We start from the raw sequence: 16474 nt of genomic DNA, 5'->3' as shown, positions 1-16474 counted from the left end.
AAGTGGTCCAATACTGGACCCGAGGACAGTCGAGGGGCCTCCAGTTCCTTTATTGTATCCAAATTGGCAGGGAGGTCATGGCGGAGCAACAAGACCTTCTCCGCAAAAAAGCTCGCAAATGCCTCACAGCTGTGTGTCAAATTGTTATTTAAATTTGGCTGTCCCTCAAGGGACGTTAAAGACCTGATTATCCTAAATAATTGCGCCGGGCGAGAGCTAGCGGATGCAATGGAGGCCGAGAAGTAAGACTTCTTAGCAGCCTTCACCGCCATCTCGTAGGTTTTCATAAAAGCCCTATAAGATGTTCTTGAGGCTCCGTCACGGGCACCCCGCCATACTCGCTCTAGCCGTCTGAGGTCCCGCTTCATTTTCCGGAGCTCCTCGGTAAACCAGGGAGCCCGGTTTCTGCGGGGTCGCAGAGGGCGCTTAGGTGCGATCTCATCGATGGCTGCCAGGAGCTGGATATTCCAGCCCTCAACAAGCTCAGTCAATGAGTCGCCAGGGGGAGCAAGGTCCCGCAAGGCTTGGCGGAATCTATCAGGGTCCATCAGCCTCTGCGGGCGAGCCCAAATTGGCTCGCCACCTAAGCAGGGTGGGGGTGGAAAGTCAATCCTGGCTTTCAGGGCGTAGTGATCAGACCATGGTACCTTCATCGAAGGAGACATGATCACATCTATACCTACGCCAAAGATCAAATCCAGCGTGTGGCCTGCTTGATGTGTGGGGCCCGAAACAAACTGGGAGAGCCCTAGTGTCGCCATGGAAGACACCAGGTCCAGAGCCTGTGAGGAGGGAGTGGCATCAGCATGGGTGTTGAAGTCCCCCAATACCAATAGGTTAGGGAACTCCAAGGCCCAGCCGGCCACCGCCTCCAATAGGCCTGACAGGGTGGCTGCTGGTGCGCTAGGTGGCCGGTACACCAGCCAGACAGCCAAGCTCTCCTCGGAGCCCCACACTAGGCCAACACATTCAATGCCGGGGATCGATGGCGATGGTAGAGCCCTGAAAGGACAATCTTCCCGGATTAATAATGCCACCCCTCCCCCCCGGCCCACAGTCCGCGACTGGTGGAGGACAGAGAAACCCGGGGGCGCCATCTCTCGCAAGGTAACTGTTGCCCCTTCGCGCACCCAGGTCTCCGTCACACAAGCCAGGTCAACCCCCTGCGAGATAAAGAAATCTCGCAGGGTGGCGGTTTTGTTGCCTATAGACCTGGCATTGCACAACACCAGTGACGGAGGTGAGTAATCCTTGCTCACCCTACCCTCGTCCAAGAAGCAGTAAGAAAAGATACAATGTCTACAAAATTTGGAAATTAGGAACCAACAAAGCAAAAAGCATAAGCAATTTATGCTAAAGATGATGGTGGGTATGTTTCTGAGGACAATTCAAAGTTTCTGAGCACAATTCAAAGAGGGCCTTCTCGGTAGTGGCACCCACCCTCTGGAACGCCCTCCCACCAGATGTCAAAGAGAACAACAACTACCAGACTTTTAGAAGACATCTGAAGTTTAGGGAAGTTTTTAATGTTTAACAGACCACTGTATTTTAATATTTTGTTGGAAGCTTCCCAGAGTGGCTGGGGAAACCCAGCCAGATGGGTGGGGTATTATTATTATTATTATTATTATTATTATTATTATTATTATTATTAATATTACAAACCCCTTGGCCATTAATAAATTTACCAGAGCTGCAATCTTAAACACACTTGCTAGGGAGTAATTCCCACTGCGCTCAGTGTGTGTTGCGTATGAGTAAACCTGCTCCAGATTGCCCAACAGGGTTGCCAGTTTTAACTAATTTAATTAGTAGATAAACTAATTAGAAATGGGATCACAGATTAAATTTGTCTCAGCTCCACAAGTGACTGTGTCTGCCTGAAATTGCAGGGCAGGCAGCTGCTTAGGGAACACAGGCACTCTGGACACATCGGCTGTCTTCCAAATGCCAGCATTTTGTGGGAGAGATTCAAGCGCCTGCCAAATACATAGGTTTGTGCAATTAAAGAGACATGTTGACATGTTGTCCAAGTATCAGCAAATCTACTTTAAAACAATAAAAACGTTTTGCAATTGAGAAAGCTATGGTGAAACACATTGAAAAGTGTGAGATGAACGAATGACTAACGGAAAGACTTGTAAGCAACTTGTGAGCAAATCAAGAAAAATGCAGGAAGGATGCTCATTGAAGTGCCATATAAACTTCCTGCAAATAAATCAGAATAAATGCTTGTTATATCTAAACTGCACATAAACTTTGTGCAAGCAAAGCTGGATGAATGCTCAATAAGCCAATTGCCTGGAGAATTTCACTGTTTTTCTCCTTGCTGCACAAGATTTGTTGAAGAAGAAACTTAAGGGTGGATATTCTTTCCAGTTTACATTTAAAACTAGAATAAAATGTGTATTTCAAGAAAAAGGTTACTTCCAGACAACCATTCTGATCTGTTTGTGGGCAAATTTAGGTAACGTTTCCTCAAGCAAGTGCTATCTCACTCTTCCCAGTGCATTCCCCCATCACTTTCCTTATGGCAAACACACACATCTTTTGGGAAGGACAGCCCAATCAGCTATAATTGCACAACTGGAACTTGCTGGCATGCAACCGAGACCACCACCACCACCTCGAAAACAGTGTCAGTCTGGAAGTGACCAAAGGCTATGCGGCTTCTCTTCTACCAATAAGAACTACAGGCAGCGGAAGGGAGTGCAGCGCTGAAAAGAAAATATGTTGCATTTTTTCAATCTGGTCACCCACAATACTGATGTTAATTTTTTTCAGAACTCATTCAGGTTCTGGTGTGTTGGTTCTAATAGGATTATTCTAATATTTTTGAATCCCAAATAGACAAAAAAGAAAAAAGAGGAAGTCTTGTGTTTAAATTTGCAAGCTGACTCACATTTAGCAGGGTCCTTCAAGCAACCTCAAAAAGAATATATCTGGAGGTTTCAGAAACATGCTAATATATATTATGTATTATATAAATAAATAGATTTAAAACTACCGGTGACATACTAGAAGAGTGCAGACCTGGATAATTCCCTTGGAGAATGGGTTTTAGCACCCCAAAGAACCCCATTCCAGCTGTATAGCCTGTAAGAATACCTGGAAGCCAGGTCCCAGCGTTGATAGGTAATCGACACTTTCTTTCAGCTTTGCCTATAAGAAAATGAACAGGTGAATCGTACCCCATAAAAGGACCATTCCCCTCATGATCTCTTGCTTTCCCCTCTACCCAGAACTCTCACTTTCACCTTACCTAGAACCAAATTTGCAGCCTACAATTTGGAGACTTTCCACATCTAGAAGTCATGTGGGCCAAATCCACATCGTGTGGCTTAGATATATGACTGGCTTACAAATGAAGCAAAACAAGTTTTTCTGAGAAGAGTGGACTGTCTCGGGCAAAACTTCTGAGGAATTTTAAGACTAAATAAATGTTTCAAGGGAGTTCAGCACATTCCTAGGTTTTCATTTAAAGTCTCTGACCTGCCTATTGCAAACCCTCCAAGTGTCCCTATTTTCCAGAGACAGTCCCGGAATTACAGAAGCCATCCTGGTTTCTGATTTGATCCCAGAATGTCCCAGTTTTGCTTTTTCTTCCCCTCCACATCTTGGAGAACAATTAAAAGTTGTGGAGAGATCAGGATCCCCATCCCTGTCCTTTTTGGAAACAGGAGCCTTTGCTGCATGCTTGTGTGTATCTAGGTGTGTGTAGGTGCAAAAATGGACTCTTGTTTATACTGAAAATAAAATACCTGCACCAAACGAAGGAAATTTTGGCACTGGCAAACATAGCCCTTCCTATAATTTTGAAGGAAAATGTACCCAATCCACTTTAGATTCTTCAATTGCAATGCTTCAGCAGCCAGCCATTTTTTAGGATATGTGTGAAATGTTTATTCCTATATTGTAAATGGAGCCTTACACTGTCTACTCAGAAGTAAGTCCCATTGTATTCAATTAAGCTTACTCCCAGGCGACTGGGTGGGTAAAGACTGTGCAGTGCAGCCTTACACTGCAATCCTTTTTACTCAGAAGTAAGTCCCACTAAGTTCAGGAGGATTTACTCTCTGGTATGTTCCTGGTCAGTCTCACAGTTTTCATTATTATTACAGTGGTACTTCGGGTTAAGAACTTAATTCGTTCTGAAGGTCTGCTCTTAACCTGAAACTGTTCTTAACCTGAGGTACCACTTCAGCTAATGGGGCCTCCTGCTGCCACCAGAGCACGATTTCTGTTCTCATGCTGAAGCAAAGTTCTTAACCCGAGGTAATTATTTCTGGGTTAGCAGAGTCTGTAACCTGAAGCACATGTAACCTGAAGCGTATGTAACCCAAGGTACCACTGTATTCCTTTTTCCTGACAGGGACTCAAGGCATCCTACAGCTAAAATTTTAATTCATTGCCTTTATCTGTTGGAGGTGTTGTACATGATACCTTCCCTCACACATTTTTTCTTTACAACAATCCTTTGAAGTAGGTTCAGCGGAGAGGTTGTAATTGGCTCAAGGTGACCAATGTAGACGTGTATAGGATGTCTATGTGTGAAGTGAGCTAAACGGGGGAGAATCTTTCTGATGTAGACTAGGTAAAGGTAAAGGTAAAGGTACCCCTGCCCGTACGGGTCAGTCGTGTCCGACTCTAGGGTTGTGCGCCCATCTCACTCAAGAGGCCGGGAGCCAGCGCTGTCCAGAGACACTTCCGGGTCACGTGGCCAGCGTGACGAAGCTGCTCTGGCGAGCCAGAGCCGCACACGGAAACGCCGTTTACCTTCCCGCTATAAAGCGGTACCTATTTATCTACTTGCACTTAAGAGTGCTTTCGAACTGCTAGGTGGGCAGGAGCTGGGACCGAACGACGGGAGCTCACCCCGCCGTGGGGATTTGAACTGCCAACCATATGATCGGCAAGTGCTAGGCGCTGAGGTTTTACCCACAGCGCCTATTTGCATCAGATAAATGTTGGAGGGTATGCTGTTGACCTATAGCCAGTGTGGTGCAGTGGTTAGAGTGTTGGAATAAAACCTAGGAGACCAGGGTTCAAATCCTCACTCAGCCATGAAGCTCACAGGGTGACCTTGGTCCAGTCGGTGCCTCTCAGCCGAGCCTACTTCACAGGGTGTTGTGCGGATTAAATGCGGAGGAGAACCAGGTGTGCCACCATGAGCTCCTTGGAGAAGCAGGTGGGATATAAATGCAATGAAAATAGCCAGTGCTCACCTGTACTAGGTGGACAATGATAAAAACAACAATGAAGAAGCTACAAATATTTGCTAAAGCTAAATTTGCAGCAAACATGGGCCAGTGGCAGCGGGAGTGTAATCAAGTAAACTGTCGAGGAATTTCAAGGAAAGCTGAAAAAGATTCAGTTCAGGGCTTCAGCACATCCTCAGCTTGAAGCATGAAAACCGAGGACGTCTACAGCAGGGGCCCCGGGTGGGGTTCTCTTCTGTGACATCTTGTACTTACCACAAGGTCCTCCATTGTGAGGACCTTCGTATTCTGAATTTCCTTGAGCTTCTGAGCTTCCTCAGTGAGTCGTTCTAACAGGGCTCTGTCGTTCTACAGGGAACACCAATAGTTCAGATTGGATGGAGGGCAAAGCTGGGAATTTGCAAAAAGCTCCCTGGATTGGGTCTCCTCCTCCCCTTGCGACCTAAGCCTTCTCCACATTACACATTCAAAGCACTATGACACAACTTCAGTCATGGCTTCCCCCCAAAGGATCCTGGGAGCTGTAGTTTGTTAAGGGTGCTAAGAGTTGTGATGAGACTCCTTATTCCCCTCACAGAGCTGCAATTCCCAGATTTCCCTGCAAAGAGGGAACAATTGTTAAATCACTCTGAGAACTGTAGCTCTGTGAGCGGAAAGGGGAGGGCACCTTCTAACATCTTCCAGCACTCTTATTTTTTTTATTTTTTAGAAAAAATAAATGTTCATTTTTCACATCACACATAAAATATAAATTTCTGCATTGCAGGGGGTTGGACTGGGGATCCCTTCCAACTGTACAATTCTATGATTCATTGATTCTATAACTCGCAACACATCAAGCAACTTGCTTAGAAATATCGGATCAAATTCTTATGGTTCACTCCAAAAGATGTTTCCACATATTACCATGAAATCCCGGTGGGTTATAAACACAATCTTCTTGACACACATAACCCAAAATCAGCTGCCACACAATATAGAAAAGGTGAGGGTTAGAATTCCCTTTGGTCGCACACTTCTGGCACATCAGCTTTTCAGCCAGGGCTCTTGCCCATGCTCTGGAGTAGCATGCTTCAATGTTCGAGCTCAAGGCAGGGGGCCATTGCATGGCTATTTCCACACATGCTGCCACAAGAAGGGACGTTAAAAGTTCTTTATGAGAAACTGGTAGAGTTATTCCAAGTAAAGCAATTTGAGGGGGAGATTGCCGGTCCATTTTGTATATTAAACTCAACTCTTTAAATACCCAAACCCAAAATGGGTTAAAAAATTTCAAAACCATGTCGTATGTATGCAACTTCCAGTTTCCTGACATCGCCTCCGACAGGTTGATGTTTCCCCTGGTATCATGTGGGAAATTTGATTCAAGTAGACCATGCACCTTGAGGTGAGTTAAACGTCTCTTGTATACAAAGGAAGCTGCTTAATTTTATTGCCCTGTTTATCAAAGGCTTTGTCAGCTGTTTTCATGGCCACTGTAAGCTGTCCCCGCTTGATTCAGTTGGGGCTATAGCTACCCTCCCCTCCATAGTTACCGTATTTTTCGCTCTATAACACACACCAGACCATAACACGCACATAGTTTTTAGAGGAGGAAAACAAGAAAAAAAATATTCTAAACGAAATAGTGGATATATGATTTTTGTGGTTCATGCTGTGGCCACAGACATGTGATCTGACAGTGAGTTTGGAGTAGCCCAATGCAAAAATCCTGAGGATCCATGTGGATCCATGCTTTGTAACCATGGAGGAGGGAAGGAAGGGGAACCATGGATCCTCTGCTCACGACTGCAGCAGATCCCCCCCCCCGCCACCCGCAGGCATTCGCTCCATAACACGCACAGACATTTCCCCTTACTTTCTAGGAGGAAAAAAGCGAGTGTTATGGTGCAAAAAATACGGTAAACCCTGACATAGATTGTCTCAACTTTTCTAGTTGGGCAGTCCTTTCTGATAGGATAAAGTTTGTTATAGCTTCATATTTCTTTGGGAGTTTTATTTGTTTAGTGGCCATTACCTGATGCTTGCTCTCCTCCCATTCCTGGATAGAAGACGATACCCTGTCGCTTGCCAGGCTGCATGTTTCTTGACTTGTTTCTCAATGTCTATAAGGTTAGTTGGTGCATTGATAGTGCTTGGGGAAGTGGGGTAAAAAACTTAAACTGCCATCTTTATCAGGCCTCCCCTTCAGTCTTCTCATCTTTCTGCACCCATAAAAAACTACAGTTCCCATTATTCCTGGGGGGAAGTTGTAACTGCTTAAAGTGTTGAAATATTGCTTTAAAGGTACATTGCAGATGAGGCCTCAGTGAAGCTGAGGATACCTACCTGAACCTTGCTAAGTCTCTCAAGCTCCACTGCCAAATCTTGAATGTTTGTCCTCACCACAGGGTTGTGCATCTAGAAAAAAAGAGTAGCAGTAAGAGTAACAGCATTGCTATAGCATTATTTTCAAGTATTCAAAGCATCCCCAAATAATATTCTCAGCAACTGATGGAAGAAACAAGAGACAGACAAGGCTTTTGCTTCCCATACATTCCCTCTCACCTCTGCTCTGAAGTTTGCATAGTCTACCCGGTCAATCCTGCTGTCTCGGAAAGTCTCCAGGTCCTTCTTCCCTTCTGCATTTAACAGGACGATGTCTTCAAAGCGGATATTGAAATTGTCCAAGCGCTTCTGAAACTCTGCAGTGTACTGGAGCAAAAGGTGGGAAGGTGGCGTAAGTGAGCACCATGACTTAAATCCAAAAGGGAATCCGAAATCCCAAAGAGCAGAATCAAGGTAGGCTCCACTGCAACCCATGAGTGCTTGCTTGAGTCTCCTGCCACCTCTCCCCAGCTTCCTGTAGCCCAAGGAGCAAAACACTCCCTTCAAGGGCCAGGTGAGGGCAGAAAGCAGCAGAGGGGACTATCCTAGGCTAGAAGTTCTCAAACTCTACCCCACCGTGGACCACTTGAAAATTGCTGAGGGTCTTGGCAGACCGCTCAATGTTTTTTTCTGGCTGTTGCAGAAATTCTAACATGCTGTGCTAGATGCTGTATGATTTTTATTTCATTTTTCTAACTTCTTTTATTTCCTATATACTGCATTTTTTTGTACAGAACATTTTGACTTTACATGGTTGTAGGCCGGCTGGTTGAAATTGCACAAATTAAAGCATGGATGGTGGAGAGTTTCCCTGGTATAGAAAGAGCTTTGAAGCTCTCTGCCTTGCTTAGTAGGCCTGTGATGCTCTCACAGGAACTCAGAGGCCCCACAAGTTCTTGTGAGAGCACCCCAGAGCCCGATATGCAAGGGGGCAAGAACCTGCTTGGTGCACAGCTCCGGAAAGATAAGGATAGTCACATGGGGGTGGTTCCAAGAGGGTGGCCTGAGTATACAGTTTTTGCATAGATGCCCCATCCCTGGATCATAACCCTTATGTAAGATGAGTTTGTACTGTATTATTGCTGGCCAGCTCCAGCCTCCCACCCCTTCATTCCATATGCTCTCCTACAATTTTCTTTTCTTAATCCAAAACTGCTTAGATCAGGCTTCCTCAACCTCGGCTCTCCAGATGTTTTTAGCCTACAATTCCCATGATCCCTAGCTAGCAGGATCAATGGTCAGGGATGCTGAGAATTGTAGTCTCAAAACTTCTGGAGGGCTGAGGTTGAGGAAGCCTGGCTTAGATAATCTAAAGGTTTGAGTTGGGGAAGTCTGGGCAGGGAGAGGCTCGTTACTCCTCTCCCTCCCGTCATTTTCCAGCTCAGAAGTACCCTCCCAAGCTGCTATTTTTACCCATGAGGAGAAAAATGCAGGAACCCCAAGGACTGCACCTTGCTAACTTCTACTCAGAGTAGACCCGTTGACATCAATGGCCATAGCTAGCCATGTATATTACTTTCAATGGGTCTACTCTGAGTGTAACTAGCACTGGATACAACCAATATTTATCCATCTTGGACTAAAGAGGAATGGGTTCAGCAGCCTCTCCTTATTGTGCTTAGACTTGAACCTTGCTGAGCCTGCTTTGAGTATTAGGGTTTGGTTGTTTTTTAAATGGAGGAAAGAATTACAGGACGCCTCATAACATCTAATTTGAGTCCAAGTCTCATAGGAGTAGTTTCAGTGAACCCTGAATTACGTTCAGAGATTATGCAAAGATTAAACCAAAATTTGGTTTTGTGGTCAAAATTAAACCATGCAGGAAGAAGTGGCTTATCTGAGGGGGCGGGGGCAGTCCCAAAGTTCATTTTTGGTAAACAAAACAAAGTGTTTGTTTACTGATTACATTTAAACCTTGTATTTGATATATTTTTTATGCCTGTGGTGACAAACAACAAAATACAATGCATGATAAATTAGAAGAATCAAAATAGCCGTAACAATAAAACCCTATAAAAAAGATAAGATTTTTAATTTAAATGCAAAAATGGCACTCAGTAATTATACAGAAGAAACATGGGGGCAGCCCTGCTGTTTCCTATACAATCCCCCCTGAGTGATGGAACACAATCAACTGCTCCCAGGGGCACTCGCTGCATTTGTGTGCCAAGTATATGGCAGCAAGAACCCCTGTGTGCTGGCGCTCCAGGCTGTGGGTGGCTGGACTAACTACTTTTAAAAGTTTAAAAGGGGGGGAACATTTTATACAAATGGAGGCAGCGTTGTAGCCCTTGGACCACCTCATATGTACTTTGGATAAATGACTGCAACTGTGTGTTTCCGCATGCATCTCAAATGGATTTTCCTTTAAAATTCTGCATGGAAATGAGATGGACTTACTCTTGTGGCTCACAGGCGCCTGGTGTTCAACACAGCAGAATGGCCAGGGGTTCAAGAGGAACAGACACCAAAGGAAATTGCGTCACTCTGCCTAATGGTAGGGCCAGCCCTACTTAGCAGGCATGCGCTTCCTATAACTTGCCCAAGTTCACATCCTGGCTGCAGCTTTCTGAACCAGCTGAAATGCCTGAACGATCTTCAGTGGCAGCCTCATGAGGAGCCTGTTGCTGCAACCTGACTGAGATGTAAACAGAGGCATGACTCATCACAGCCAGATCTGACACCTCTGGTGTTCTATGGGATGAGTACATGGGGAGGTTTCCTGTTTGCTTGTTTAACGCCAAACAACAAAAATCCATATTTTCCCAAATACTGCAATTATGCAGCTTGGAACAAACACATGTCAACTGGGTAAATCTGCACAATTTACTATAGTGACATAATTTGAGGGCAGAGTGCAACTAAGGTTTTTTTATGGCTCCATCTTACAGCCATTTCACACGGGAGACATTCCTGAGTACTGGGGCCACCCACTAGTTCACCCACTTGCCTTCTAGTGGTGTCTGGATTTGTTGTGCAGCAGCAGTGAGGAAGGAGAAAGAAAAAAAAAAGGCGGGATGAGCCAACAGGCATGTGGACAGCAGTAGTGCTATGAGAGGAGCCAAGAGGGTGCTTGTAGCAGCCGTCAGCAATGAGAGCTGCTACAGTCACCTGAAGATTTGTGATGACACGAAGGCTCTGTGACTGAGTGGGAGAAGAAGAGATGTAAGTTCAGCAGAGGAACCTTCTTACCTTGGAAACTTGGAGATATTTGTCAAGGGTGTAATTGTCCTCCAGCTGCAGAACTTCCCAGAGACCAGCCCCATTCTTACATTGCCTGAAATAAGGAGTGGAAACAGGTTGACCTGGCCTCCCTCCTTCCCTCTCCTTTCAGCATCGCACAATATTGCTGGCTTGCTGGATAGTTCCATCCCACTCAATGTGTGCTCTTAGCTGTTGCTCACATCGCTTTTCAAAAACATGGGTACCATTCTCCAAATCACATCACATCTGGAGATGTGGCAATCTTATTTACAGGGAACCACTCAGCAACACACAAACATTCCAAGAAGGAAAGCAGAAAATGCTTAAATAAACAAACAAATCCTGCCTGCTAAACCACAAAATAGAAAGTGGATTAGTATTGCTCAAAGGAGCCTTAATTTTAGCTCCTTAGGATCAACAACGCTCTTGGCTTTGCTCTAGAGTCATCTTGGTAGGAAGCAAGGACACAGCCCCAAATGTCCTGTGTACTCAAATGCCCCCTGAGTAGCCTGACAGCAGGTACACTCACTGATAAGCAGAAGTGATCTTGAGGCTCTTCTTCAGGCCAAGGTGCTCAGTGATATTCATGGAAGGAGGCAAGTTGCCAGGCATGTCGATGAACTGGAGATTGGAAAGAGGAGCAAAACATCATTTAGAGCCAATTAATGCTAACAGACCAGGGCAGGGATGAGCCTTAGAAATCCATTTTCCAGCTAGTTCTAGAGGCCCACAACAGTGTGGCCTCCTGCTTCTTCCAGCCCTTGACTGCAAGAACACCTATTTGGAGAAGACCATGCCTGGTTGAGCTCCTGCTGCCCACTGGCCTGGCCCACTCCTGCCAAAGGACGTGGACGGAGCTTCTGGCCTTTGGGACAGGAGCCATATGTAGCCACATCTCCTTCCACAGCAGAACCTAATCTGAATTTTCTCTGTTGCCAGCCCACAAAGTTTCCCACAAACTCCTGAGAGAGTCATCCTCGTGCACCAACTGTGTGTAACTGATGAGGTGAGATCTGGTCCACAAAATCTTATGCCAAATATCTCTATCTACGAGTGAGGCCTTGCCAGCATATAATATCTGTGCTCAGAGAGCTGCAATGGTTGCCAATTTGCTACTGGACAACATTCAAGGTGTTACTATTAGTACAGAAAGCCTTAACAACTTGGGGCCAATTTACCTGTGAGATCACCTCACCCCATATATGCCCACTTGGCCGTTGCATGTGTGGAACTGGAACTGCCACAGGTCCCACATAATACCTGTTCTACATATGCAAGAATTTGATCTTGATTCTGTGTCCAGGGCAGCTGTCTACCAGCTCCATTGGGTATGCCGGCTGAGACCTTTCCTGGCTGAGACCTTGCCTGCCTGCACATTGTCTCCCCAGAGTGGTACATGCTGGACTACTGCAATGCGCTCTTCATGGAGCTACCTTTGAAGGTGACTTTTTTTGAACTAAATATCTATGTACTGGTGGTCGGGAACCTTAGGCCAGGAGACCAAATGCAGCCCTCCTGCATATGAACTCTGCTCAGGCCGCTCCTACTCTCCCCAACCCTTTCCGGTCCTGCTTCACACGTTCCTTTCTTGCCTTGGCTGAAAGGTGTCCTGGAACTGATCATGCCTCTTCCTTGCCTGGGTGGAGGAGAGAGAGGGGGGTGCGTAGAAACAAGCCTACTGGGCAAAGGCAACATGCCCATTTGTTGCTCTGCCGCTTTTGCCTCTGGCACTGCCCGTCACTGGACGTGGCCTGCCAAAGCTTGCCCAGAATGGAATACAGCTCTTGGGCTCAAGAAGGTTCCCTACGCCTGTATAAATGACAGTGTCTCTCGAACCACGGGACTCTTTGCTGTTTTGAGCCATTACTGTAACACTTTTCCAAGTACAGTACAAAGGATTTACTGAGCAGGGTTGCCTGGGAGAGTTTTGGCTATGCTGACAGTAATCAAATATCTCTGCTCCACTTTGTGAGTTCTAAGTATGAAAGAAAGCCCTGGCCTGCTTCTTTCCCTCCACCCTCTTCCTGCAGTTGGCTGAAAGGCAGTGGCAGGCACTTCCATTCTAGATGCAGATCAAGTGTTAATTGTTATTTGATGAGATTTAATTAATTCATTGGCATGGTCCCCTTGTGCCCGTTGCGCCGGAGGGCGAAAGAATGAAGAGGGCCAAGAGATAGCTTAATTGGATCATTCTGCACAGCGTGGCAGGCACCTTCTCCTGGGTGACACACAGAGAAAGCCAGAGGGAGGAGGAAAGGAAAAGCCAATCTCGGCTGCGCAGGACTTTGTGCTCAGCAAAGGCCAGAATCCTGAGCTAAGCATGGATAGGATGGCAAGTTTTTGTGGATGGAGTTCCCAGCCTCACTAATGCAGAAGGAGGGCCATTTTCAGGGAGCAACTGGCTACAACAGTGCAGCTTAAGCATCAACAGGCATTTGTGGGTTGGGCAACAACTGGTATTTGCCAGGGGAACTAGTTTCTTGCCTGCCCTCCTGGTCCGGCCGCCCAGAAGCTTCTGCAGCTTTGTTACATCAGTGGGAAAACACCCATCTCTGTCCCTCATCCAGACAATCAAGAAACAACACCAGAGTTTAAAGACACATTCCAGCCCAGCAAGTAATGCAAAGTGGGAGCAGTAAATGGTGTGGCCTGGGGAGACTTCCAGGGGCCAGGAAAATAGGCCCACAGACCTGAGGTTCCAAACTTCTGCATTGAAAGAAGCAGAATGAGAACTGGGTCAATTGGGCACAGGAGCTAAAATCTCTGTGGAAGTTCTTTTGCAACACTCCCCCCCCCCCCCGAATTAATGGAAGTGGTGCAAGAGCACATTGGTTTCTTTACTAATGAGAATTAGCAGGCAGGGGAGATCGACCTTGTTAGATTTTTATTCTTTGACATTCACAAGTCTTGATCTGCAAGCCTCAGGGGAGGGCATTGCTGCAACAGGGGAGCGAGTTCAACCCAACTGCCAAGGCCACTTCCCTGATCAAAAACAAGCATCTGCATTGCAGGTAGAGGGTTCCAGATTCAATGCCTGGCATCTCCAGGAAGGGCTGAGCCACTTCCAGGGCTTATCCACACCTGCCTCTTGCCACACTCTTCCCAGGCCACAGCAATTTATTTATTTTTTTGCGCAACAAAAACCCACTCTTTAGCATTAATCAAAGCAAACATCAATTTGGGTTTTCTGTGGATTGCTGTTTGCTCTGATTGAAATTTAAAGAACAGATTTCATGGGGAAAGGACGATCTTTAAAGCATGGAGTGTGCCTGGAAAGAGTAGAGGAAAGGTAAGTGTGGATTAGCCCCCAGTGAGTGCAGACAGTGGGGAAGAGGTGGACCAATGGGCTGACTCAGGTTTTGGCAGCTTCCTATGTTCCGTACACAGCAATCAAAGAACAAGGGGAGCACGACATAGGCTATGAAATTAACCCCACCCAATCAACTAGAATAATAATTAATAATAATAATTTATTATTTATAGCCTGCCCATCTGACTGGGTTTCCCCAGCCACTCTGGGCAGCTCCCAACAAAATATTAAACAAAATAAAACTTCAAACATTAAAAAATTCCCTAAACAGGGCTGCCTTCAAATGTCTTTTAAAAGTAAGATAGTTGTTTCCTTGACATCTGATGGGAGGGCATTCCACAGGGCGGGTGCCACTACCAAGAAGGCCCTCTGCCTGGTTCCCTGTAACCTCAATTCTTGCAGTGAGGCAACTGCCAGAAGGCCCTCAGCGCTGGACCTCAGTGTCTGGGCTGAATGATGGGGGCAGAGACGCTCCTTCAAGTACACAGGACCGAGGCCGTTTAGGGCTTTCAAGGTCAGCACCAACACTTTGAATTGGGCTCGGAAATGTACTGGGAGCCAATATAGGTCTCTCAGGACCCAGTCACCAGTCTAGCTGCCGCATTCTGGATTAGTTGTGGTTTCCGGGTCACCTTAAAGGGTAGCCCCACGTAGAGCACATTGCAGTAGTCCAAGCGGAAGATAACAAGAGCATGCACAACTCTGGCAAGACAGCCTGCGGGCAGGGAGGGTCTCAGCCTTCATACCAGGTGGAGCTGGTAGACAGCTGCCCTGGACACAGAATTGACCTGTGCCTCCATGGACAGCTATGAGTCCAAAATGACTCCCAGGCTGCGCACCTGGTCCTTCAGGGGCACAGTTACCCCATTCAGGACCAAGGAGTCTTCCACACCAGCCCACCCCCTGTCCCCTAAAAACAGTACTTCTGTCTTGTCAGGATTCAACCTCAATCTGTTAGCCACCATCCATCCTCCAACCGCCTCCAGGCACTCGCACAGGACCTTCACCGCCTTCACTGGTTCCGATTTGAAAGAGAGGTAAAGCTGGGTATCATCTGCGTACTGATGAACACCCAGCCCAACCCCCCTGATGATCTCTCCCAGTGGCTTCATGTAGATGTTAAAAACATGTGTGAGAGGACGGAACCCTGAGGCACCCCACAAGTGAGGGCCCAGGGGTCTGAACACTCATCCCCCACCACCACTTTCTGAACACGGACCAGAAGGGAGGAGCGGAACCGCCGTATAACAGTGGCATCTTTTCCCTGCAACTCTTGGGCAGATTGTCTGCTTTTCCATACACACAAACTCACCTTGTAGATCTCCTGATTGGCCCAGTGCTTGCACACCAAGGTCTGGACGTTTCCCCCAAGCAGGAAGGTGCCGAAGACCAAGAGAATCAGTAGCCAGGAGAAGAGGAAGCTGAAGACGACACCGCTGTAACAGAAAAGACAGGGAGAAATTCCTGCAGGTCTCAACACTCCACCTGCCATTAAGAACAGTTCTCCACATCTCTGAATCAGGTTGCAATTTTTTAAAAAAATTAAAAATCACATGAATGTCCACCGGCATTTGAGTGCAAATTTCTCCTCATAGACATATTTTTTCAAACACTGACCATTTTCAGAGCACCCTCAGACTAGATCCCCTGAAGGTCAAGGCAAGCACTTGTGGATGGCCATACTGGCCACTGAGTTCTGACTGACCACCCTCCCTCCCTCCTCCCCACCACAAGAACACTCTTTTGTATCATTGCTGAACACTAATCTTTTAATTTTCTTATTTATTGAATTTATATCCCACCCTTCCTCCTGAAGGATCCCATGTCACCCTGGAACAGAGTTTGGAATCAACCCTCTGTGCTGGACTCAGACATGCCCAGGACTCAGACGTGTCTTACATTAAGAGTAATCTGGCTCCAGCTTCTCCCCTCCTCTCATAGTCACTGGGATCCTCTCGCAAGACCAGCCCATATGTGCCAAAGGAAAGCCCCAGGAAGTTGCAGAAGACAATCAGCAAGACGACGGTGCAGGCAATGACACCTGCAAGCCACCTGAGGACAGAAAAGTGGGGTGGGGACACATCAGTGAGGCTTGGGGGAGATAAGCAAACAAAAATCCACTGTACATCCTGTTACCCACAGACCTGGATTCTACTGGGTGGCTTGTAAGTAAGGGGCTCTCCATAAATGAACTTTGGATTTTATTGTTACAGATGGTTTCTTAAAAGCTCTGTTATGCTTTTTAATTGTTTGTGTTATTTTTAATATTATATGTTTTATTAAGGACATCTGAATGCCCCTGTTTATTTGAGATTGTGCATTTTAATTGTTTATAGTATTGGTTTTATATTTGTAAACTGCTTAGAAGCCATTT

At 46.2% G+C, this 16474-nt stretch overlaps 1 protein-coding gene across 1 annotated transcript in view; it reads right to left on the bottom strand.

Moving 5' to 3' along the window:
- PROM2 (prominin 2) overlaps positions 1-16474 on the bottom strand; it is a 46110-nt gene that overhangs the window by 10498 nt on the left and 19138 nt on the right. Inside the window, exons 11-18 of the mRNA XM_083453843.1 lie at positions 16000-16152; positions 15413-15536; positions 11320-11411; positions 10779-10863; positions 7767-7913; positions 7548-7619; positions 5475-5567; positions 3109-3162 (exon numbers count right to left, since the gene is read on the bottom strand). Of these exons, the coding sequence (XP_083309969.1) occupies positions 3109-3162; positions 5475-5567; positions 7548-7619; positions 7767-7913; positions 10779-10863; positions 11320-11411; positions 15413-15536; positions 16000-16152 (820 nt within the window). The remainder of the gene's footprint in view (positions 1-3108; positions 3163-5474; positions 5568-7547; positions 7620-7766; positions 7914-10778; positions 10864-11319; positions 11412-15412; positions 15537-15999; positions 16153-16474) is intronic.

The sequence above is a fragment of the Podarcis tiliguerta genome (genome assembly GCF_965153285.1).
Source record: "Podarcis tiliguerta genome assembly, chromosome: 8".
Taxonomy (NCBI): Eukaryota; Metazoa; Chordata; class Lepidosauria; order Squamata; family Lacertidae; genus Podarcis; species Podarcis tiliguerta.
Note: the sequence above shows the minus strand (reverse complement) of the source record. Positions and strands in the feature narration are given on the sequence as shown.